The sequence below is a fragment of the Triplophysa rosa genome, linkage group LG6, assembly GCF_024868665.1.
Source record: "Triplophysa rosa linkage group LG6, Trosa_1v2, whole genome shotgun sequence".
Taxonomy (NCBI): Eukaryota; Metazoa; Chordata; class Actinopteri; order Cypriniformes; family Nemacheilidae; genus Triplophysa; species Triplophysa rosa.
Genome location: NC_079895.1, coordinates 10131583 through 10155233, shown reverse-complemented (window position 1 = coordinate 10155233; position 23651 = coordinate 10131583). Strand labels below are relative to the sequence as shown.

The window sequence follows — 23651 nt, the reverse complement described above, 5'->3', positions numbered from 1 at the left end:
CCTGCATTATCATAATGACCCATGAGAATAATTATACGAATTATTTTATTGTTCATATCTTTTTCTGGCTTTTCTGTTTGTCAGTTCTTTTTCGTCATTCTGTTTTTATCAGTGAATACATTTTAACACCTGTGGTGAAACCTCTTCCTCTAGTCCTTACTGCATGAAAGCAAAAACTCGTTTTCGTGCAGTACTGACCCAGTTAACATGCCAACAAGTTGGTAGCTTGTCACAACATTTACCCTCAGAGAGCACACACTGCTGACGGCTGTAAAAAAATCAAGATCCAACAGAAGTTGCTTTAAGCAGTTTTTAACTGAATTGAAATTACGCATGGTTGTGCAAACTTTGATTTAGTGTTGGTACACATAGTCTGCAGAGAGCAGATCATAATACTGATAGCATCTGTGGTTTATAACCACAATGTACCTCACTCTGCAACACATTCTCACTCCGGAGTCGTCACATATTTACGCTCGGTCAGCGCCCTTCGGCGTCAGTTTTGAACGCGCAGGGTACCCCTTTGGCGTCGTTTTTCGACGTGAAGGGCACGCGAATTTCGCCGTCATTATGAAAATGTATATTAGATATAATTTGCAATAATGATGTTTCGGGGTTTAATTTAAGTTTAATGGCCAGGATAGTTGCGTTTACATGACACTATTCAGACAGTTTCAGCAAGTAATGTTTATTGAATGTTTAAAACAGTTTATTTATCGTAATATAAAACACATAATACAAGCAGTCACAATGTGGTTCAAAAATACAGATATTCCAAGGGTACCAACGCGAAACGATCGATTTGTATCAGGAACAGATGCGAATTGCGAAACCGATCACCGTCCGCCGTAAATCTCAAATCCAGTGAAGAACGACGTTCAAAATTTGCCGCCCGAGGAAGTTACGTCAACTTCGATGCCATTGGCTCTCCCGTGTCTGGTGACCGATTGCGTCATTTCGTTGGCTTTGAACGTGAAACGGTATTGGCTCCCGCAACCGACTGCATCTAGCTGTTCCGGTTTATCTTTTGAATGGGAGCCGACTTCATGTATTCACGGACTCGCACGGCATCTTCATGTAAAGTTATTGTACGGCTTTGGTGCAAAAAGGTCTTCGAAACGAGTTGTTTGGTATATTTTGTAATGCTGTTGGTCAGTTTGTGCAATAAATACCTGTGACTGTACTTCTATTCGCGTGTTGTGTTTTATCTGGCTGAGAAGTGGTTAGGGTTAGGCTGAGGGTGAGGTTGGGGTTAGGTGCTACAAAATATTAAAACCATAAATAATTATGAAATGCTAAGAATTGCACGCATCTCGGTCTAGGAGTATTTAGAAAACAGCAACGCAGTTCCCTGTTCGTCGAAAAACGACGCCAAAGGTACCCTGCGCGTTCAAAAGTGACGCTGTGGGGCGCTGACCGAGCGTAAATATGTGACGAGTCGGGAGTGAGAACGGGTTGCACTCTCAGGCTCAGTGCTGTTGATGAAAATGGCGAAAAAAATACATATGCTATATTAAAAGGGTTAGGAATGTATTCGATGTTCGATTAAATAGTTTTCTGTGGTCAGCAATTGAACTTGCACATGACCGCAACTATTAGTCTGCTCCAAGATTTTAGGTCAAAATTTACATAAATGGATAAAAGACAAAGAACTGTGGTGCTATCCTGTTAAATGTTGTTTTTTCATTCACTAGTTAATTTGACATGAATTAGAAATAGTCTATAGTCTCTCTGTGAATACAATCATAAAATACATGCACAATAATGGTAAAGGGCAAAATGTAAAATAGTTTTGGATAAATTACATTATGGTCACAGGCACACTGTCACTTTGCAGGATATGTCAACTTTCCATTTGCGCCCTTACATAATCTTTGCACTGTGCAACATCCTGCAAGTGATATGCTACTGATATACTGATACTGTCATGGTCCTGCCTTCATGTTCATGATTTTCTAGTCTTGTGGCAGGATCGTGACAGATCCCTTATGTTTAGTGTGAGAAAGTCATGGCTTGTTTACCATTGACATGCCATGTGCTTTCTCGTGTCTCGTCATTGGCCCCGCCCCTCTCGTTTCCCGTATTGCTTTCCTGCCCTGTCTCATGTTCCTCACCTGCCCCTCGTTATCTTCCTTTGTTTGCTTCCCTATAAAATACCCTCCTGTTCATTGTCCTGTGCTCGATTGTTGTACTTGTACCTTTGTACTTACCTGTGTGTATTTACCTCTTGTCGTGGGCTGTCACAAGTAAGTCTAGCGCTGTCTAAATACCCTGTCTAGTTTAGTTATTTACTGTTGTTTCTGGTTTTGCCCCCACGTGGGAAGTTTTTGTTTACTTTTTTGGAAGAGTCTCTGAGTTATCTTGTCTGTCCCCCATTGTGGGAGTTTTTGTTTTACCCTTATTAAAGTCTTGTTTGTTAACCCGTACCACTGCCGGCATCTGGGTTCTTCTTCGCTTGCACAATCGTGACAGATACTGCATGCCGATGTCTGTACAGAAAAATGCCATGTAGTGAACCTGACAGGCTAAAGCTCTAACCCCACTCCTAAAGGTAACTTTATTGAGCCTGTAGAGTTGATCAATCTGTCCGGCACAACTTGGGCACCTTACAGGATACCTTTTCATTACATCTGGAATTTCAACCATGTAATTTTCATTCATCATGGACTGTTTTTTAATAGACATCATGGATTGTCTACCCCTAGTAGTTAGATTTCAAAAGTAAAAATGTTCCTCAAACACTTTGCTGGTTTGTATGTTCCACTAAGCCTATGGAGGAAGATGCCCAAACTGCACTATTATGGGAGTAAGAAGCATGTTTATCCAAAGAAGCTGTTCAAATACAGCCTTATGTTTTGAGTTGAGTACTTTTTTTGCGAGACGTAAAAAGACATCACAAAGACATCATAAAAGACATTACAAAAAAATTGCCTATAATGTAGTATTTCAACTGTCATTATTCATTTATTTTTGCAAGTGTTGATAAGGCATCATTTATGAAACATAAGCACAAATCATTTGTAAATCATTTGGGTTTTTTTCACACAGCTTGGCCACCATCAGTATGTCCTGAGATATGAGTTACTGTAAGTACAGTTGCAGCTTGGCATGGTCACAGCTGGTTTCCACTATAACTGCTGTACTGTATTGAAGTAAATAGTTTGAGACCAGCAAAAGGTCACTAATCGTCACCAGTCATTTACAGTTATGATACGACACATGCATGTCATAACACTGGTGCCTTGTGTGGACAGGAGCTAATACCACACATTAGATCAGTAGTACTGACACAAGGTTAAAAAAAACTCTTCCTGCTCCCAAAAAACGACCTTATCACCTCTACATAAAAATGTACATGATTCATTTTCATTATGACCCAAAAATATATTGAGCCAGAGAACAAAATGTATTATATCTTTCTATGTCAAACCAAATCAATCAAACATGGTAGACTATACCTTTGAATCTATGCCATTTCTTTTAACCTGGTCTTAATGGTTTAGTTTTAAGTGGATGTGAAAAAGTCCCCTTAACTATACTTAACTAACTAAATTTTACTAATTAACAACACTAAGTCTCCAGCTACTTAATTTTTAACGTAACTTGTACTTGTCTTGGATTGATATTTTATGATCTGATTTAATAAATTTCAAACATTTTAAAGTATAATTCAACCCATGGTGTTCTATCCACAAGATCTATCTGGCAGGGAAAAAATCCAGGTCCATGCTTTTGCTCACTGAATGTGAGAAAAGGGAGCTCGCAGGGCAAGTTACTGTAATATGCAGAGCCTGTGTCTGTGATGTGTTGATGGCTAAGTGACAGAATAGGATTTTGGAAATTGTAGGTGATGACCCAGCATGAGATAAACATGAAAGTCAGTTTTTAGAAGTCTGACCTTTTTCTGTTTGTTCAAGGAGGGGAGGGACCACTGAATGAAACTGATTTGGAGAGAAATATGCATTTAAATGCAACAACTAGAATAAAACTAGATGCATGCATCCAAATTACATTATAAAGGCTGGAATTGTTTTTTCTTCAATATAATTTTTCTTACCTTAATTTGATCTTAAATGTGATTTTACAGAAGATGTTGCAAACGACAGAGAACGTTACTGGTGCATTCATTAACAACACAAGTGTAATCCACTTCGGTCGTATTCACATAGGTACAGTATTGTTTCACACTTTATGCCGTTATTAAAAGTATGGTCTCGATCATCCACACAGGAGTCTAGCATCTAAGACACAGATAGTAATTATTAATGAATGTGAAAATGCCAAGTCAAATGCCATGGCTACCAGATGCCGCCATTGTGCAGGTTATTGGCAGCAGTATTTCTAGTCAGATTGGTTAACTGAATATAAGATATGCAAAACTAAAGATTGCTACCAAATTTCTAGAGAATAAAAGATTATGGTGAAGAAGGAGTGTTACCAACATAAAAATCTGAACAAACACATGTTCATTCCTTTTATGACAACTAGAGGGAGGAGCGCACCAGCCAATGTGCTTGAAGCTTGAATCGCTTGAGGAACTGGCATTTTTATAAAAGTGCATACATTTTACAGCTCGTAAATACTGGCATATTGTTCTGTTCTCTGTTGTTTTAAGGATGTTGTCATTAAAGTTATGTTCAGTGGAATGCGTATCTTCATTATTTTTCACTTGAATTGTCTGACCAATAATGGTGGCTCAATATTTTTGTACCTATAACTTTCGAAAACAAACCTAACAAGCCACAGTCCCAAATTTGATTATTTTAGATTTTCTGTTCTTGTGTGCATTTTGTACATTATTTCAAACAGTAAAAAATATCTTCAATTTAGGCCTATGTCTCCCTCATGTGCCCAAACCATGCCCCTAGAAATTCGTGCTGTTGTTTTTAATTGTAGTCATTCCAGCCATGTTAAGATGCATCAAAGCTAACTTTGTTTAAGTTAATGTAAAGATTGAACTCATCTTAACTTCTTTCCACACATAACCAGACCATTTAAATGTTTCTATTGACTCAGGGTAATTATGACATCTCTCATTCATGCAGCATTGATCCTGTATTGTGAAATGGTTTAGGCTGAATGATAATGATATGCTGAAAAAACACTTTTCATAGAGCTTTCTGGATGTGTGAAGAAGAAAAGACTGACTCCGGTGGGCTTTGAAGCTGCCCTGCCCCTTTCAGAGCCGTCATCTTTCCCGCCAGCCCTTTGTTGGTGACGATGGCGGTTCTTTGTCGGTGGCCTCATGTGGCTTGTGTCCATTTCTATCATCACCAATTACACGTGGCTTTCTCGGACGCGCCTTTCTAGCGATGTCACTCATTTACACTCGCGTGAAGACCCCCCTCGTAAATGTATCTGCGTGTCAAATTTAGCGCAACGTTTAGCTGTCTGCGCTCTTAAAGAGACACTCACAGTGTATTTCACAAACGCAATGTATCTGTAGAGAAATAACGAGATGTGGTAAAGGCGCAATCCGTATGTTTGCGTGTTTGAGTGCTTGCTGCTCTGCCTTGCAGTATGTGTCTTTCAGATCTGTGTGCAGAGTAAAGGCAGGTCTGCGGTTCTCAGTTGCACTCAGCGGGGGACACGTTCTGTGCTTTCGGGGACGCCGCAGCCAGCTGGCTTCACACAGTTGAGCGGTGGCCCGACTGTCTGCCCTGTGAGAGAGCGAGAGACATGGAGCATTTTACCCAAGCGTTTGATTTGACCAGTTCGTTACTTGAAGTCGTTTTTATCTTTTGTAGGAACTAATGAAACAGCGTGATTATTCATGTTATGTGAAGATGTAGCTCAACCTTTGGCGCTAAGAGTAGGCTATTTGTTTCATGTTTAAAATCGAATTTAGTTCCCGAAGCATGTCATTAAGGATCCAGGCCCAACTGCAAGAAAGTCCTTCAAAAAAGAAACAATTGGAATAGTTTTATAAGGATTTTTTTAACTCGTGGGGTTTCTTGCAAGTGGCTTCTGGCTTATTAGGTAAATAATATTATAAAATATGAAATGAATACTGAAATGACATTGAGAAATAAATAAATAAATTTCTTACCAATCAAAACTATAATTCTATAAACGTTTTGTTTGAAGCATTAAGAAAGTGGAAAAATAAAAAAATAAAAAATAAGAAAGGTTAAAGGCCATAAAATGTCAGCATCCCTCAAATCCCTCAAATTTACAGTTCCCTCCTAAATATGCTTCATCGTGATATTGTGATTTTTCAGCACTAAATCTTTTTCTTGACTTGTTTTTGCACATATTGCATCACTGTATATAAAATACTAAACTTAGTTTTAGGATTTTAAGATATAATCCCATGAATGTTTAAGGTTTGCAGTTACTTTGAATGAACTTTAAATTGAAGTTACTTTCATTAAAGTTGATTTTGAAACTATTATTTTAGAACTTTAATTTGTTGGTGTATTGCTCAACGTGCTTATAAAGCCAGCGTTCCTGCATTCTTCAAAATGGGCTATCTCATTTTGTGTTCAACAGAACAAAAAATACAATATTTCTCCCAGCTGTCCCAGAACTGAAAATTGCTAACATTCTTTGGATGTATTTGGATATTTTCCAAATATCTTTCTTTGTGTTCAACAGAACAAGTAAATAGTGACAGAATGTTCATTTTTGGGTGAACTGTCCCTTTAAGGCAAGCCATTATGCCACCATTTACATGCAATATGGGTTATATATTTTATTTGACTTTTTTAAATTATGTGTCATATCTGTGTACTGAACTTTGATTTTATTTGTTTTTATTATCTTTTAATTTACCTGTGTTTTGACTGTATTTAAGAATTATTGATTACGTTTGGTTATCCAGTCCATGGACATTTAACTGATAAAAAAACAAAATGCAAATCTACAGTAAAGCAAAAAGGCACACTATGAAAAAGTAAAGTGAACCAATATTACTATATTTTTATCTGGTCTGTGCAAAGCTTGTTTTCAGGTCATCAGAGGGGAAGGCCGGCCCATATTTTGGATGTCATTATGACTGTTTTTCATTTTGTTTTATTCACAGAGAGTGGACTAATTATTCCAGTGGGGCTGCGCTGCGGCTAACAGAGTGACAGTTGGCGTTATCGGAGTGATCAGTCTGCTTTTAAGCCTGCGCTTTACCCATTTGACATATATTAACAGTAATTGGTGCCACAGCCACAATGATGTTTTGTAAACCTTATGCCATTTTCCAGAAGGATGCTCAAGAGGAATTTAGGGTGGAGGCTAGTCTGTTGAAATGTCTTCAGAGGCAAAAATATATATTTTAGAGTCATAATAAACCTAAAGTTAGTGAAAGATAATCTTTCTCCTGTTCTGTGCACTTCTGTTTAAGATGGATTCAGGCCTACAATGTCTGATTCATCATATTGAGCAGGTTCTATGTATTTGTTCAGTTTGATAAAAACAATTTGTAAGCCTCTCAGTGTTACATATTTCAACCAAACAAATAAGGACTGAGTCAGCATCTCCCTCATATACCGTAATGACATCATCATCCGCAGTCCATACTGACCACATACATACTACACAGTTTGTAAAGAACCAAGTCAGTCACACGTTTAAGCCCATCCTCGCGAAAGGCTTGCGTGCAAATACTCCTGATTTCCCGTATTGTTTATTTGTTTGTGAACAACACGTAATTCCGAGGTTCTTTAGCAGGACAGAGGAGTTCCACAGGCTCCAGCAGGTTCCACAGCTGTCAGATTGTAAGCGTACACAGAGAAGCGATGTGTGGTGACAGCATGCCGCTCATTAAACCGAATCAGCATCAGGGATGTGACAACTGGACGACTCAAGCCCTGCCCGGTCACTCGGCCATACTCCATGGTCTTCTTGCTGGTATCAGGTCAACAGCGGGCATGGATTTGACTCTCCGGGCTGTGCTGGTGATATCTATTTCAGTCTGACTAGCCACCTGACATGCGGAATTCCATGTGTGCCCTGGTGCTTTCATCACGGCCTTGAGTTTCGGCATCTCCCACGTCTAGATCGCTTAGCCTCTAACGGGCTCGCCTTCAGCCATAGCGAGACTCATTTAAGGAGGCTCAGACACTGAAGGGAACAGATGTGTGCTGATCTATTCATAGGGTAGTTTATATTAGTGAGGTGTGATCCCTGTTAGATTTACCCCTCGTGAGCCTTCACAGTTTAATAAAGGTGTCTCAATCACTGGACATACTGAGTCGGAAAAGAAAGCAAACAGAGCAAAGTTCTGTGTCCACTTGAAGCACTTGGTGTTTGGCAGGAAGTCTGGTTACACAGCAACAACTAATGTCGCTATAAAGTTTACATGAGAAGAACAGCAAGAATTTGACTAGTTTCAGTGTTGTTCCTTTTGACTTGACTATAGGTCAATCTATGGTAAACTAAGTTCAACCAAATAGTCTTGTGTTTCGTCTTAAAGACCTCCTGTAAAATGTTAACATTGGTATTATTAAAGCCATGCCTAATATTACATTAAACAGTGTTAGACATCTAAAATGACAAACTTATCATTTGTTATACAGTATATTTGAAAAGTTCACAATAGCATATTATTAGCATTAATAGCATAAAATTAGGATTGCTTTAATTTTGTGAGCAAAATGCAACAAAAAGAAATCACATGACAATCCCTAGCTAGTGCTTGAGTTGTTTATTGCTGCATAAACAATTTTTTACATCTATTTAGACATCTTTTACATCTTTGCCTAAAATATCTTTATAAAATATTACGCACTAAACAGTGTACAGTCTTCAGCAGTAAAGCATACTCTCTGAGCTTTGTCGGTGAACTCAAGCGTGCACCTTTATGCAGAGTGTGTAAACTCAGTGGCATTGATTTGAATGATAGAAAATGAGAAGAAAATAAATGGTGCCAGATTAAACCCCATCTGCTGAGCTGCTAAAATTTTCTGAAGGGCAAATAGTAAGTGTTGGTGTAAATTTTTAACGCCTTGTCAAACTCCAGCCTCCTGAACAGCCCTCAGTGGTGAAAAATGGAAAACAAATGTTCTGCTGACAGCTTTCTTATGCCCAGGGTGGGAGGATATTTATATCAAAAAGGTGCGAACATAAAAGAGCTTTATAGATCGTCAAGTCAGTGTTAAGGGTGTATTGAGGAGCTCGAGCAAATTTGGTACCCTAAGCGCTTTTAAGTGTTAATTATGTTATTTTATTAGCTGATGGATGGACACAATGCAAACACTTCAGGGATAGTGTGAATTGGTCTGTTTGGCTTGAGGAATATCTGTGAACATGTTTGTGATCTAAGCTGAAGCCAGTGGTGTTAAGTTGTGTACAGTGGTGTATCCACTAGGTGGCGCAATAACAAAAAGCAAATTGTTTAAGCAAGCATACACAAAATAAACAAAATATCATTATTTTATGTGTCTCCTGGGTTGACACTTCTTCTTTTGCTTAAAAAACAATTCATAAAAATCTATATTGTAACACATTTGCTTATTGCTTCCTGCCACTGTTTGAAAATACATGTTTAAGATAAAAAATGATGACCGTTTATGAGCTGTACCCCTATCGATAACACTTTGTGTCAATTCAAAGAATTCATCGAATAAGCTTTCATTGGCACCCACAATAATTAGACCCAATTTGTGACATGACCTGCTTTTATAAGTCCAGCCAGAGGAGTAAGACCTGTTTTCATCTTTCCCCTCATCACCAGCTAGAGTGCTAGAGGACCAATGTATTCAGGCTTACCCACGGCTTTGGCAGTGGGGCATGTTTCCTCGCCCCAATAATATATTAATAATCAGATACTGCCACCACTTGTCTTGCTGTCGCTGTTTGCTTGTTTTTATAGTTCACGGGTCAGTGGAGTGGCATTTGGTGCATGTCCCCTGTGCAAGTCATGTCTGTACTAACTAGCTAGTTGTGACCACTGTGAGGAGACGGGCTGCTTTCATAATGTTGACTATGTAAGTGACAGGCATGATAGGGAAATGCTTATGCAAAACTGAGCATGAATAATGAATGAACTCATATCAATTCATAGATCATGTGACCATGGCATAAGCAAACATATTGTCCTTGTCTGTTTGATGAGAGGGGAAGGTCACCAGAGAGAAAGAAAGAAAGAAAGAAAGAAAGAAAGAAAGAAAGAAAGAAAGAAAGAAAGAAAGAAAGAAAGAATGAGAGGAGTGAGGAGAGAAAGGGAGGAGAGAGGGATTGTTAACAATGCAGCAGAGGAAATCTGTGTAAAAATGACAAATAGAACAAAATGCAATGTAAAAAATTCAGTAAAATAAATCACATCAGAATGTTTGGAAAGAACATTTAACCCAAGAATAAAAATTATGTCTAGCTTGTATTTGAGTCTTTGTGGAACAGAAAATAAGATGTACTGAGAAATGATTGATTTTGTGCCGATACAATGGAAGTCTATGGGGTCCAATGTTGTTTGGTTGCCAATGTTTTTCAATCTTCTTTTGTGTTCTACAGGATAAAGAAACTCATACAGGTTTTGAACGGTGAGTATGAGTGCACATAAATGATGAAAACTTTTCACTTTTGGGTGAACTATATCTTTAATTTGCTATTTATTCTCATGTCAGTTCAAACCGATATGATATTTTTTTCTATTTTATATATACATCTCTAAGAATGTATGGCTTCAAAAGACTTGACGTAGGCCTATATTAGTTCTTAGAACTCCTTTTAACTTTAATGGGGTTCATTTTAGTCCACCAAAAAAGTAAGAGCCTTAAATGAGGAAAAATAATAATGGAATTTAATTCTGAGAATACATGCACGTTTACTTCATGGCAGGTGCTATGCTGGTCATTTTTATAATTTGCCTGTTTATTTTCTTTCTTTTTTTTCAGAAATGCATGGTCCTGAATGTGGCTCATTAGTTTAGTTAAATGAGGTGAGAAAGTTGTTTTCAGTGTGGAGGGGTGGGGGCTCCTGAAAGCGTTTCCTGTGATTTTGTTAATGCGTAGACCAGGTCCTTCAACCCCGAGTGCAAGCAACTACTGGGTCAATGACCACAATCTTGTTGCAAGTCTTTTCTCTACACCATTTACTTTAGGCCTCTGGGGGCTAATGTTTTGTGACATTGCCAGTTATGCTCAAATCATTTAAATTCTAACAGTGCTCGGGCAGATTTGGCTGCTGTTACATTTTGTACAGTGACTAATCTTTAATATGCATAGAGGACTTATTGATTGTCTAAAAACTATACTGTTACTACCTTAAAGAGCAGGTGTTTCTCTGGCATTGATCAATATCTTTGTGCTAAAATCTGGGCAAGATACCATCACAGGCGTTTGTCAGTTAAAAGCACATGTCTGAATTGTTGCTTAACCCAACCAGTGACCCTGCCACATGCAATCTCCCCCCCTTCATCCAGATTCACCATCGCACAATCCCCCTCGAAGGCAGGCGAAACAGGGTGTGTCAAAAAGGGCCACCAAAACCCAAAATGAAACCTGTTATTCACAAATCCGAAGGCTCGCTCCGTGGCTGCTTACTCATCTGTTAAAAACAGAGTGATCTGGAAAGTTTGTATGGGAGGCCTTTTGACAGAGCCCTGCTGCTCTGTCAGTGCAGCACATGCTCCAGGCACTGGCATCCCCTGTTGCCTTCCAGGTCATTGGGTAGCCGCAGAGGGGGGTCTGCCCCAAGCCCATGACAAGCCTCTGATTCGCAGCTGGATCCGTAACAAGGTATCATAGCAAATGAGTCGGTAAAACATCACTGAACTGGGGAGCGTGACAAATTGCCATGATATCATTTGTAATACCTAATCTGAGTTGTGGGTGAATGTACTTCAGTAATGATGGACTCTTTCTCCCTCTCTTGCTCGTTCACTCATCCTTTGCTGGCGGCACAAAACCGAGATGCCTACTAATGCAAGAAGGCAACGAAAAATAATCTCGGCTTCGTAATTTTACAGGTTGGAGGTGTTGTGACCATGACATGGGTTGTTTGTGACGTGTGGCCCGCTTTGAATTTAGGTTGGGGTCTTCATTCTAAATGAACAGTGATAATGTCACAAATTGCTGCTGTCTTGAGTTATATCATATACTGTAGCCCAGTACTGTTTTGGCAGTGTTCAGAGACCCAAAAGTTTAAAAAAAGGGGGCACCTCTGCTGCATGTTACTTAATATAAAAGATTGTGTGTTAATTTCTGTGACAATATTTTTAATGCTTCTGAATCTCTTTTTTATTTTGAACTCAAATAAAACACCAATAAAAACACTTATACCACTAACACAAAATTAGGTAGGTAACATTGCAGAAATATATTGTATAGTTTATAATATAGTTTACAGTTTTTACTTCTTGTAGATATACTTGCGTGTGTGAAGCATGCGTGTTAAGTTATAATTTAAAAAAACAAGCTTCCTGAAAATGCATATCTTAGGTCTAAATGTCATGGTTTCATACCAAATCCAGTGACATTTCTGTGATGGGTTGTTCCCCTGGGTGAACATTGCCAACCCTGGCAGAGCATTGATAGCACTTGTAGGCAAGCTTTGAGATTTTCATTTTTCTATTTTCTAATTTGTTTTATTTTATGTGTTCGATATATGTTTTTGCCTTTATATATATTGACCCTGCCTATTCTTGTATTATTTTTTCATTTTTTATTTTTTGGTAGGCATCAGAAATGAATAATTTGACAATTAATGTAATAAATTTACGAATATAATATTAATCAAAACAACAAACAATTATACACAACATTTGATTACTTAAAATGCTAGTCTTAGATTGTGACTTTCCATATAACTAAAGTATGTCAAAATTTCCAATAAACCCAGGCATCCACAACACCAAACCCTGCTGATTCATTGTCTACTTCTACCAGGATGGATTAAAAGAGAACAAAAGCTGCCGATAATTGCTATGTGTTCTGTATATTTTTACGTCAAAATATAATATTCATCTTCAAATTGTCACTGGCATCAAAAATGCTGAACGTGTATTACTTTTAGAATAGAAAGTGAAACGGTCAAATTATGATCTTGCTATAGTATTCGAGCGACTTTCATCAGATGGCACAGACCCCCCTTTTGGGGCATCTGTGGTTCCTAGGGGTGACCAGAATAGAAGTTGTGGATCTTGCTGTGCTCCAAAGTAAGTGTGCCAAACGCTATCAAAACTGGATAAACAGACAATTGAGTTTGATGAAAAGATGTGGGTGCGAAAAGGGTGTTTCCTAGTTACCCATGAATGGAATTTTAAATAAATTGCAATATGGGTTCTCATTTTGCACCGGTTGTGTTATGATCATTTTTATTATAACCCATGCAGTTTTAGAATATGATTTATATAAGATGTGCTATTGATTGCTTAAGTTAAGCATGCACCACAATATTGTTCTCTCTATAATATTGCTGAGGATACTGCATTCATAATTTTTAAGCCAGTAGAAATATATGTTGTAATTAAGGAAATAATTCTGCATAATGTGTAGTACATAGTCAATTAGAGTACCAACATGCTGAATCTTAAAATAACATAATACTTTTTTACATCTTTATATTCTGTTGGTCAGTAAATCACTGTGAAACATAATAGGTTTTTTTTGGATCTTTCAAAGTTCCTCCCCTCCAAGCAATGCTGTGTACAACCACTGCATACCCAGAGAAAGGGTTTTGAAACCTGACATTTTCTCAAAATCCCCTGCTGATTTAATCATGGCAAATATTGCGTGTCATTTGTTTGCCACGCATGGACCTGGCTGATGGTAGTAGTAGTAATTCACCACTGCTGTGCGCCAGCTCCTGGAGCGAGCTCCAGTGATGGTGTCGTGCACGTCAGAGCATAGACACGACAACCAGAATTACCACCAAACTGAGACTTGTTTGGAATTGAAGACTATAGCTTACGGTAAACTGCCCAGTACTGTATATTGTACATTGATTAATATTTACAAAAAATAAATAGTGTAGTATTATTGTCACATGACCTCATTATATGTATGTTTAATAGTGGGTGAGTATTACCTTGTCTTACCGTGGTTAGAAAAAAAGATAAAGATGAAGAGTCAAAAAAGACAAAAAATTACAATTGTTTATTTCAGCTCTTCAGGCTCATGGTTGCATACTGCTCATTTTGGCAGATAATCCAGGTTATCAAAATGTGCATATATGGCCCTTTTGTTCACCTTAGTCCAATGACAATTTTTTAAATATCTTGCTATTAGATATTTTGGTATTAAAACGTAATTTAAAATGCATTTATTCAATGACAAGGACAAGAAAGAGCACTAACAGAAAAATAATGTGTATTCACCCCATATTTCCATTTAAAAATATTTTTTACAGAACACTGTAAAACTTTGCTGTTGTATTGCAGCAGGTTTGCCAGTAACTTACTGTAGATGTAATTTACATTTTTTTTAAACATAAACTTACATAGTTCTTATATTTTCTTTCATAAAACAAGACTAAGTATCTTAGGTCACTTTTCTTGTTATGTAAATGTAATTTAAGATGTCTTTACTAGAAAACAAAACAAAAATGCTTAGGTAGAATGTCATTTTATAGTAGCCTATAGTGAATAGTATGTAAGACATAATATTGAATAGGGATTTCTTTATATCTGGCATATATAAATCATAATCGCTTTTTTCCAGCCCAGAACAGATACATGTTCGTGGTCTGCGAGTTAGAAAGAGGCGGCTCTTTAAAGGCACCTGCTTTCTGCCTGGCCAATCAAATGTCTTTAATTTTACAACAGCAACGCCAGCAGCCAATAGGAAACTCGTGTGCAAGGACGCTGGAAACATGGCGCTGCGCATAGGCTGTGCTTGCGGAAGAGAAACAGTACTGTAAGTTTGAACCAAGTCAAGATTTTCCATCGTTTTCATTTCAAATGATACCTTATACACACGTGAAATCGTTTAAAATCAATGTGCGTTGTAATTATGCATTGTATCTTATGAAAGGTCGTCATATGTGTGGAGAGGGAGAGAATTAAAGCGATTGCTATGTTCATGACATTGACATTGAATATTTCTTTTAAAAGAAGAACGGTTTATATGTTGCGCACTTTTTTGTGTGTTCGGAACGAACATATAATCTTAGCGTGGTAATTTATACACCACCACGTGTGTGGTTTGCTGATAAATCTATTTGAAGATAAATGGTAAAAAGCTGAAGTTTCTCAGAAATCTTGAGCACTTGTCCCATAATCCTGATTAAACCATGTTTGAGCACGTTTATATTTACGCCATTTTGTGACAGAGCAATGAGTCTTCAAAGATAAGAATAGGATAGCAATGTAATAGTTGATTTACTAATGACGTATTTTATGTTTTATTTACGTGGTTTTCGCTGTTTCTTGGAATTATCTGTGGTTGATTCTGTGTTTTCCCAGTGAAAACCATTTTTATGGTTCATTATTATTTTGAATTATACAGTTTTAAATGTTTATTGATTTTCTGTATGTCCTGTATTGTGAACGTCACCTTTGAGCTCTGACTATATAATATAGCACGACCTCTCGTAAATGATCGCATAATTAAACTGACCCTGTATAAAAGGGAAATTATGTAGCCTTACAAATTAGAGGATATATGAAAAGCTTGTCTTATCCTGTGCTATCTCAAATGACCAATACAGATCTCTAAAGCAAATTAGTACTGTACTTCTGCATGGTACATCTGTGTCTAATTCCTCCTGAGAGACTTTAATGAGGGACTTCAAACTGTTTAAATGTCAATTACAAAGAAGGCATGGTTTTAAGGTCCTAGTAATCTGTCTGTATTGGGCATTGGTCATCAGGACTTGGTGCCAGGTGGCTGTAATTCATAGCAGATGAATTTCCAGAGGCGCTCTAGTGATGGACCAGCTAATCTACAGTGTGAAGTGACTGTCACACAGGGTTTGTCATATTTGCAGTTTGTATGTGAATGTGAAGTGCATCCAATGACAGTTTTGGTGCCTGAGGTCGTCCAAGAGAGTGTGTTTAGCTCTGTTAATTATACCAGTAGTTTATATTTGTTAGCCCTTGAAGACAAATCCATTTGTTTTGCGTCTCTAGAGTAACACTTTTGAGAGCTTAGTTAGTTTGCTTTTCATTTTTAAATCTGTCTGCCTGAGCACATTCACAGATGTGGAGAAACTGGATTTCCATTTGTTCAATAACTGCGGGCGCTGTCGTTCCCCAAAAGCCTCTAAGCAAACTGATTTGGATCGGAAGGAAGTTTGAACACATGGTTAACTGCACAGGGTGGACTCAATTCTGAGACCTGCGAGCGTAATATGTGTGCATGTTTTATGGAGAGCTGAGAGCCGCTCGCTTAGAGGTAGACTGGGATATGTCACAAACACCCTTATGTCAAAGATGCATCAGCATCCCAGAGGAAACATGGCTTGCAGCTATGAGCTCGACAAGTGATGAAAGTAGCCTAGAGCTTGTCAATTACACTTCCCGGGTCTGGACCTTATAAGTTAATGGGCAGCTTCCCCTTTTGGGGCCTGCCAGGGCTTTATAGTACGGATTATAAAACCATGACGTGTAATGTGCTACTATAACTTTTTCAGTCATGAGCAAATGCTTGATTTGTAGAAGCAGTGGAAAGCAAATTTAGAGAGTTTGATTTGACAAATCTACAGGAGCCTTCGTTTACAAAGCATATAGGGAAATATGTATTGTTTTATTTGTATTTTTTTACTCTTATTGGATCCAATCCTGCTTATGCTCATTTTCAGAATCAATTTACTGGATTCCATCAAGTTAACTGTTCATATTATTTGCCGTTAAACTACCACTGGATCAAATATACACCCTCAGCACACGTTTAGAATTTTATATCAACCGCTTCAAACTCGGTAGTGCATGAAAGGGATAAATTAGGGTTGTTGTTGTTTCCTGTTCTAATATTCCGTGTGTGTGTGTGGAAGGACTGTGACATTTCCGAACAAAGTCGACAGGAGAGGACAGATCATTTTAAATGTTCAAAGCCACCAGTCCCCCTCATCTGGTGCCTTTTAGTGTAGGTGCAGCCTTAGGCATCCCATAGGAAAATAAATGAGTGCTGAGTAAATAGTGATGTGTTGACAACTCATTTCCACGTTGATTGGTGCTGGTAACAGGAACAGAGGTGTGTGGCCTTAATCCAATTTCAACCTGAGCTTTACTGTAACCAAATTCTGCAAATTTGTCAGGATTACAGAATATGACCTGTGTGGAGCTTTTGGACTGAATTCTCGGTCAACCGGCTGACCGGTGCGATCAAAGCGAGCCTGAGGTTGTTTTAGTGCGTAATAAGTACGTTGTACTCCGAGCTGTCTCTGGTTTCCCCTTCATAAAATGTGTGAGGTTTTAGTCCTTGTTTATTTGTCTGTCGTGTCGTTCACGTAACCCCAAAACACGACTGAGTGAAAAAAACAATATAGTTTTCTTCCATCATAAAGTGTTCTCGCTCTTGCCTTTCGGATCAGTACATCAATAAATCGGTCTATTACCTGTTGTTGAACCCCCCTAAGTTGGCCTTTGAAATTTGTTACAGAGCATTAACTTAACACATGTTCTGGGGGAAAACAAAGAGGAGGTAACAGGATTGAGAGCCAGCTGAGTAAACTGAATGCAGAGGGATGGCATTTTCGAAGCGTTCTTGTCTCAGAGGTAACTGAGAAGGTCCATACGGCCAACAGATGGAGATTTGTGCTCCGGGTCCCCACCGACCCAAACAAGTGCCTCTGCTCTTGCATTAAAACCTTTGATCAACCGAGGGTCTCAGCCAGAGAGCAGCTCCTCAGATAGCCCGTGGAATAGCATCTGTATAAACATGGCCTTTCAGGAATGTGTGAACAATGCAACAATAGAATCTTGTTCTAGAGCCAGACCGCTGGACTCATGTGGTTCAGAGATCCAGCTTGCCGCTAGGATTGAATGAACAGTTTGGGGAATATGCAGTGTTTTCAGTCATAACAGCTATGGGATGTTGAAACGTTTTGACTTTTCACATGAATTTGGACGCAGCAGTTGTTACAAAATGGTTATAAGAGATCCAGTTAAAATTAAAAAAGGGTTTGTTTGATGAGAAACTCTCATGTTACAGTTGCATTTTTTAGGTCAAGATTAAGTTGCATGAAATAAATAATATTTGGACCTAAGCCACACAAAAAAACAGTTTCACATTCTCCAGCTCTCAAACAAAAATTTATTTGTATAATGTTATTTCACAATTTTGCATGGCTGCAATGCAACTTTATAAAAACATCATTTTAGTACAGACAATGAAATTATTATCTTATTATTGATTAATTTAAATGATTATTAATAAAGGAAAATTATATACAATAAATACACAGTGTTATTGCAAATGCATTGCAAATCACTGCATATTTCGTGATTTTTATTATTTGCCATAAATCATTATTTATCAAATTATATAGGCTATGAAAAGTATTTAAAAAGTGCTTGTCGATTTTAACAACACAGTATGCAATCAACTTTTTCGCAAGATTATTCCTAATATTTGTATTACTAACTGGAAAACAGTAACACTATTGCAATCCGAATGTTTACAGTAAAACAATAAGATGTTACGTTAGGCTGTTGTTTATTAGCTGTCTAATGCTTTTGATTAACAAACACGCCTCACTGCGTGCTGGAATACATTTCTGAGAAAATGTTTATAGAGAAACCACTGAGTCACCGCTTGCATCAGGTGAACTGGCTGGAGTGTGAGGTGTGTGGGTTGGCTTGCATGATCTCCTGCCACAGCGTCTGCCATGCTCAGTTTATCATACTCTAGGCAGACCTCTGGAAAGACACCTGGACTAGCCAGCCTCTGCTGGGAATGCCACACCGTGCCAAGATCAGCAGTAATCACCATGCATTTCCTGTCTTATACATCATAATCATTAACTTTAGTGCTGAGTTTACAGCAGGCAGCAGAGAGATTGTTTGCGGTTGTTCAATTTGTTGTGGCAGCAGTTCTCTCTGTGTCCCCATGGTGTCAGTGTTTGCAATGTTCTCTTTGGTTGTGCAGTGTAGGTAACCCTGCAAGTCAATGAAAAGTTTTAAGTTGCCGTTTTATTGACAGGCATACCCCTGTATTCTTTATTTGATATCCCCCCACAGTTTCTTCATATGAAATGAATTATTGTAGGAAAATTGTATATTTTCTATACGTTTTGGAGGTTTGCGTGTTTCTGTAGAGCAAAGGTCATCCTTAGGAAACACACATAGGCCTACTGATAAAAATGTATAGATTCACTGTAAGTCATATTTGCATGTCAAATGCAAAAATGTAAAAGTTACTGGCTCTAGTTCAATGTTGGTTTGTTATTTTTTTTACAGCCCGAAGTTTAGACTTGACCTACAAATTATATTGATCGGTCATATTATACTGCACATAGACTGTGTATTTAGTATTATTATTTTAAAATTCCATGTACAGTAGTTGAATCAGTATTAAGTGCATGTGGCTGGCATGTGCCAAAATACATAAATCTGCTCTTACTCCACCTCCTAAATCACTAGAGACTGCAGATCTTATGTAGAAGCACGGATCTTAAGTTCTAATTTAAAGGCCAGCGCAAACAACACTTACAGTGAAATTAGTCTCCGGCGATGAAGCGTGCAATGAAATGATATCCATCCCTTTTTTTAATGACTGAATGAAATATTAAAAGAACATAAGCAATAAGAGAAGAGATAATAATAGGAGCAGATTTCCCATGGTGCAGCACATGTAAATGGGGAGATAGGAGCCCTGAGGTTGAGCCTGGTTTCCTCTCTCTGCGCCTGTAAGGTTCCACCGGTCCGCCAACGTTCCACCGTTTCTCATTAGCTTTGGAAATGAGCACATCGGGGTTCAGGGTACGCAGCGGGAGGTTCAAGCTTTGCAGTCAGCAGGGTTTGAAAGACAGGTGGCGCTGAGGATCCTAAATTCTACCTCTTGACCGGTCTTATGGCTCGGATATTAGAATAGGGTCTGTAGCTTATTTACAGCCTGGCCATGCTGCATACTCTCACCGTGTTTCAAAGTGCTTTGGACTTAAAACACCAGTTGTAGTTTTGATAAATGTTTTTGTAATTTTCGTATTGGTTTATGGCTTTGTTTTCCCACTGTTTTGGATGAACTATTGCAATCCCAAGTAGAACATTTGGCTCATGTTGCAGTGATTCACTGTTAATTTTATAGTAACTGTTAAATGTCAAATTTAGGTTATTAGGCCTCTTTTTCATAATAGGTTTAAAATGCTCTAGGTTTTTGTTGTTCGTGAGGAAAACGACTCGCGTCTCTGAATTCTCTCGTTCCTCAGGGAGCCGTCTCTAGTTCACACTTTCATAATGTGAGTAACACCGCTTTTGTCAGATAGACAGAAATACTTTTCTATGTAGCGACTGTTCACCGTGAGCATGGCAATTTAAAACACACTATTGTAATAATATAGACAAGCTAGTAATTTCAAATTTTGAAAAAAGAAAAAAACAAAATGTGATTCATAGATCTGAAAAAATCCAGTAAAGATTCTTACTGGAAACTGCGTATTGATTTCCCTAATTTTGAAAAAGAAAATCCTTAGTTAATTAGATTAGATAATTAGTACTTTTTTGCCATGAGTGCAATAAACTCTCTCCAGTTTGATTTTCTAGGTTTGGCTGAACCTGATATCTTTTCAGGTATTCACACGTCTATGGGATTTGGAGGGAGCTAATCAGTTTTCTCTGCTTTCGGCAGACATGTGTTAGGAGCACGGCGAACCTGAAAAAACTACTAAAATATCACCCCCGCAACGATTACACCTCACTTCCTCTTTCCCCATCGCTACTTGTGCACTCTCTGGTATGTGTCTTTTAGCTTAAGACTAAAGAAAGTAGTTTGTTTCCAATGTCAGCACATACTCTGACGCTTCAAGCAAAGAGGATGTGTCCCTGCAGAACATCCATTACTCTGAAAGCTTATTCAGATGAGCTATTAAACAGTGTAAATACAGTGAGGTCGGTTCTGATCCCTGTTGCCCTTTACCTCCTGGATGTTCTCTCTTTACTAGGCCTGGTCCTGTTAATCTCACTCTGTGTCATTTTGGCAGAGGTCCGTTGGAGGTGCACAGGAGCCCCGCCGACCGTTTGCTTGCGCCTCTTAATGGGGAGCGTGATGGGTGCCTGTTCACATCAGTGGAAATAAAGGGCCGACGCTGCCCCGCTAGCTCTGTAGCTCATTAGAACCAGGCCAAGGTCCTGCCACACACAGGAAGCGGACCGAGCCAAATACCTCATCACACTTGTCCTCGTAGGACGCTTCCATCCGCATCGCTGACCCTGTGTTTTCAGCCTTCGGTTCGGTTACAGTTAGTGCCTCAGTTTTTCTACTACACACAATATTTGTTTGGTTAGTTTTTGTTTGTTTATTGTTTCCAGATGGCAGCCCTCAAGTTTGCCTGCGTGGCTTTCAAGTTCCCAGCGAGCGTTTTATAGTCTTGGCTGGAGTGCTTATCCTGTTTCCTAGACCCCACTTTATGATGGGCGCTTTTTTTACCTTAAAACCGGGGACGACTGTCAAAAGCTGTCTGCACTTTTCGACCGTGAAAAGGTGCAGTCTGGCTTTGTTATGACGCCACGAGGTTTACCCTGGGTTTAAGGGTCACTTGTGAAGGCAGCGTCTCATTCACCGCAATTTATTTCTGTATTGGGCACCAGCCAGATCCCCTTTGTTCATGGAGGTGCAGTGAAATGTGGCCCTTTTGTTATGAGAAGGGATGACGAGGCTGGAAACCTTTTCCCATGGTGGAATCTGGGCACCGTTAAAGCCACGTCACTTATTTACAGGAATACAGGGGGTAAGTGTCGGCTGTAAACGAGGGGGGTGGACGGCTCGTCCGTTGGATACGGTTAAAACCAGGGGGCCAGTCATGCCTTGGAGGGTCTTTTCTACATTGCTAGTACATGAGTGATTACTCTGGCATGCCATCTCTGCCTCTAATTGAACTCAGGGCTTGAACCACCGATTTCATAGAATGTGGCTCATAAAGGGCCGTTTTCTTGTCGTTTTTGTTGTTTGTTATCGACTGGAGACACTTTCTCCAGGAAAGCTTTCCTGTTGCATGCAGCTGGTGTCAGCGCGGAGGTGTCATGGTAACAGTGTCAGGCAGGGCTTATCTCATGTCACTCTTAATCACGGGATCATCATGTTGTTAAGGTGCCGAGAAAGCTGCGATACAGTATCGAGCGTAGCACCACCGTAACGCCGTCTGCCCCGAGGCTGACCCTACGGAGAGGTGTGACCATAACGTACAAGCTTTGTTTTTTCTCCAGACCACGCTTTCTGTTTAATCTGTTCCCTGACCGCTCGGTGGCTTGGGTCGGGAAGAGGACAGCGACTCTTGGCTGCACTTTTTCTGAACTGCGTTATCATGTCATGCTCTCCTAGAAATAGATGGGAATCCTCTGGCTAAAAGGAGCATGTTGAATCAGGTTGTCAGTAGTAATCCAGTGTTGTGCGCCAGTTGCTTTTTGAATTGGATTTTCAACAGGAATCCACATAGAAATGCAGAGTAATGCTGAGCCTTATTTATAAATTATTTGGTGGTTTTCACCACAACGACTAAAATATGTTTGAACGGTCTCTAGATTACGCTAATAATAACACGGGCAAATCAATGTGCAACCTGTCTGTGGGACGCTTGGGTGTGATACAGGAAGTCCTTAAAGGTGGGGCTGTTTTCAATTTTGCGAAGGTCGAATCGTGGCAAATATGTTTGTTTCCATTAGGTAACAAACCAGTAATTCAGATGGGACTCCATGTAGGTAAAAATAATTCAAGTGTTATTTGCAATGCACATTGGGTATTTATTCTAGACTGTTTTAACTGGGAGGCTTTGGGTCAAAAATATTTAACTTAATTCGATTTATAAATAACGTTGATGTTTAGATGTGCATCTAAGGGAAGGTTTAATTGTTACACAAGATTCATTTGGGAGCCAGTGCGTAGATCAAACAGCCCTTTTCAAACAGTTTGCTTCTGAACTCATTATCACCTAATAGCTGATGTGCCAACAAACAACTAGGCTAATTATTCTCTGATTTTCCTTCCGCGAGAGCACAAAGTGAATTATTTTAACACCTTTGTAAATTTCCCCAGAAGAGCGTTCTTTATCAGAATCATGTGCCCCAGCTGCTAAATGCTCCAACAGTTGAGGGTGTTTCCTTCATTTTTGCTTTACACATATTCTTTCTATCAGATGATGACACAACTTATGACACATTTTTGTCACTTGAGAACAAAGAAAAGTGTGAATCAGCCAGCGGCGGTTCTCCGTACCTATCTTGTCTGAAAGGGTCCTCTAAATGGTTTAACCTTCCCGACCGGCCGACAAACAGAAATTGAACTGAAATTGGTGCTGCCACAGCCTTCCTTTTTAAATCATCTGTCTGATCCGAAAGGATTTGTTTTCTGTCGGCACGAAGGGCGATGATTATGGAGACATGTGAATTACAGAGAAGGGGTCTCATTTATAAAACTGTGTGTAGGATCCTTACTAAAAGTGTACGTGCAGCCGAAAACCAAAAATAGCGTACGCCAAAAAATATTCAGATTTATAAAACCGTGCGTACGCACACCTGTAAGCAATATTCACTTTATAAATCATAGATCACCTGCAAGTGAGTATACGTGAATCAGCCTCATATCCCGCCCTGTACATGCCCATTTTTACCCATAAATAGTCAATGCAAA

At 38.9% G+C, this 23651-nt stretch overlaps 1 protein-coding gene across 2 annotated transcripts in view; it reads left to right on the top strand.

Annotated features, from left to right (window-relative positions):
* The first annotated feature begins 14712 nt into the window (after positions 1 to 14712).
* clybl (citrate lyase beta like) overlaps positions 14713 to 23651 on the top strand; it is a 65497-nt gene continuing 56558 nt past the window's right edge. For both annotated transcript variants that reach the window (XM_057336956.1, XM_057336955.1), the window contains exon 1: positions 14713 to 14786. In XM_057336956.1, coding sequence (XP_057192939.1) covers positions 14743 to 14786 — 44 coding nt within the window. In that variant the 5' untranslated portion in view covers positions 14713 to 14742. The remainder of the gene's footprint in view (positions 14787 to 23651) is intronic.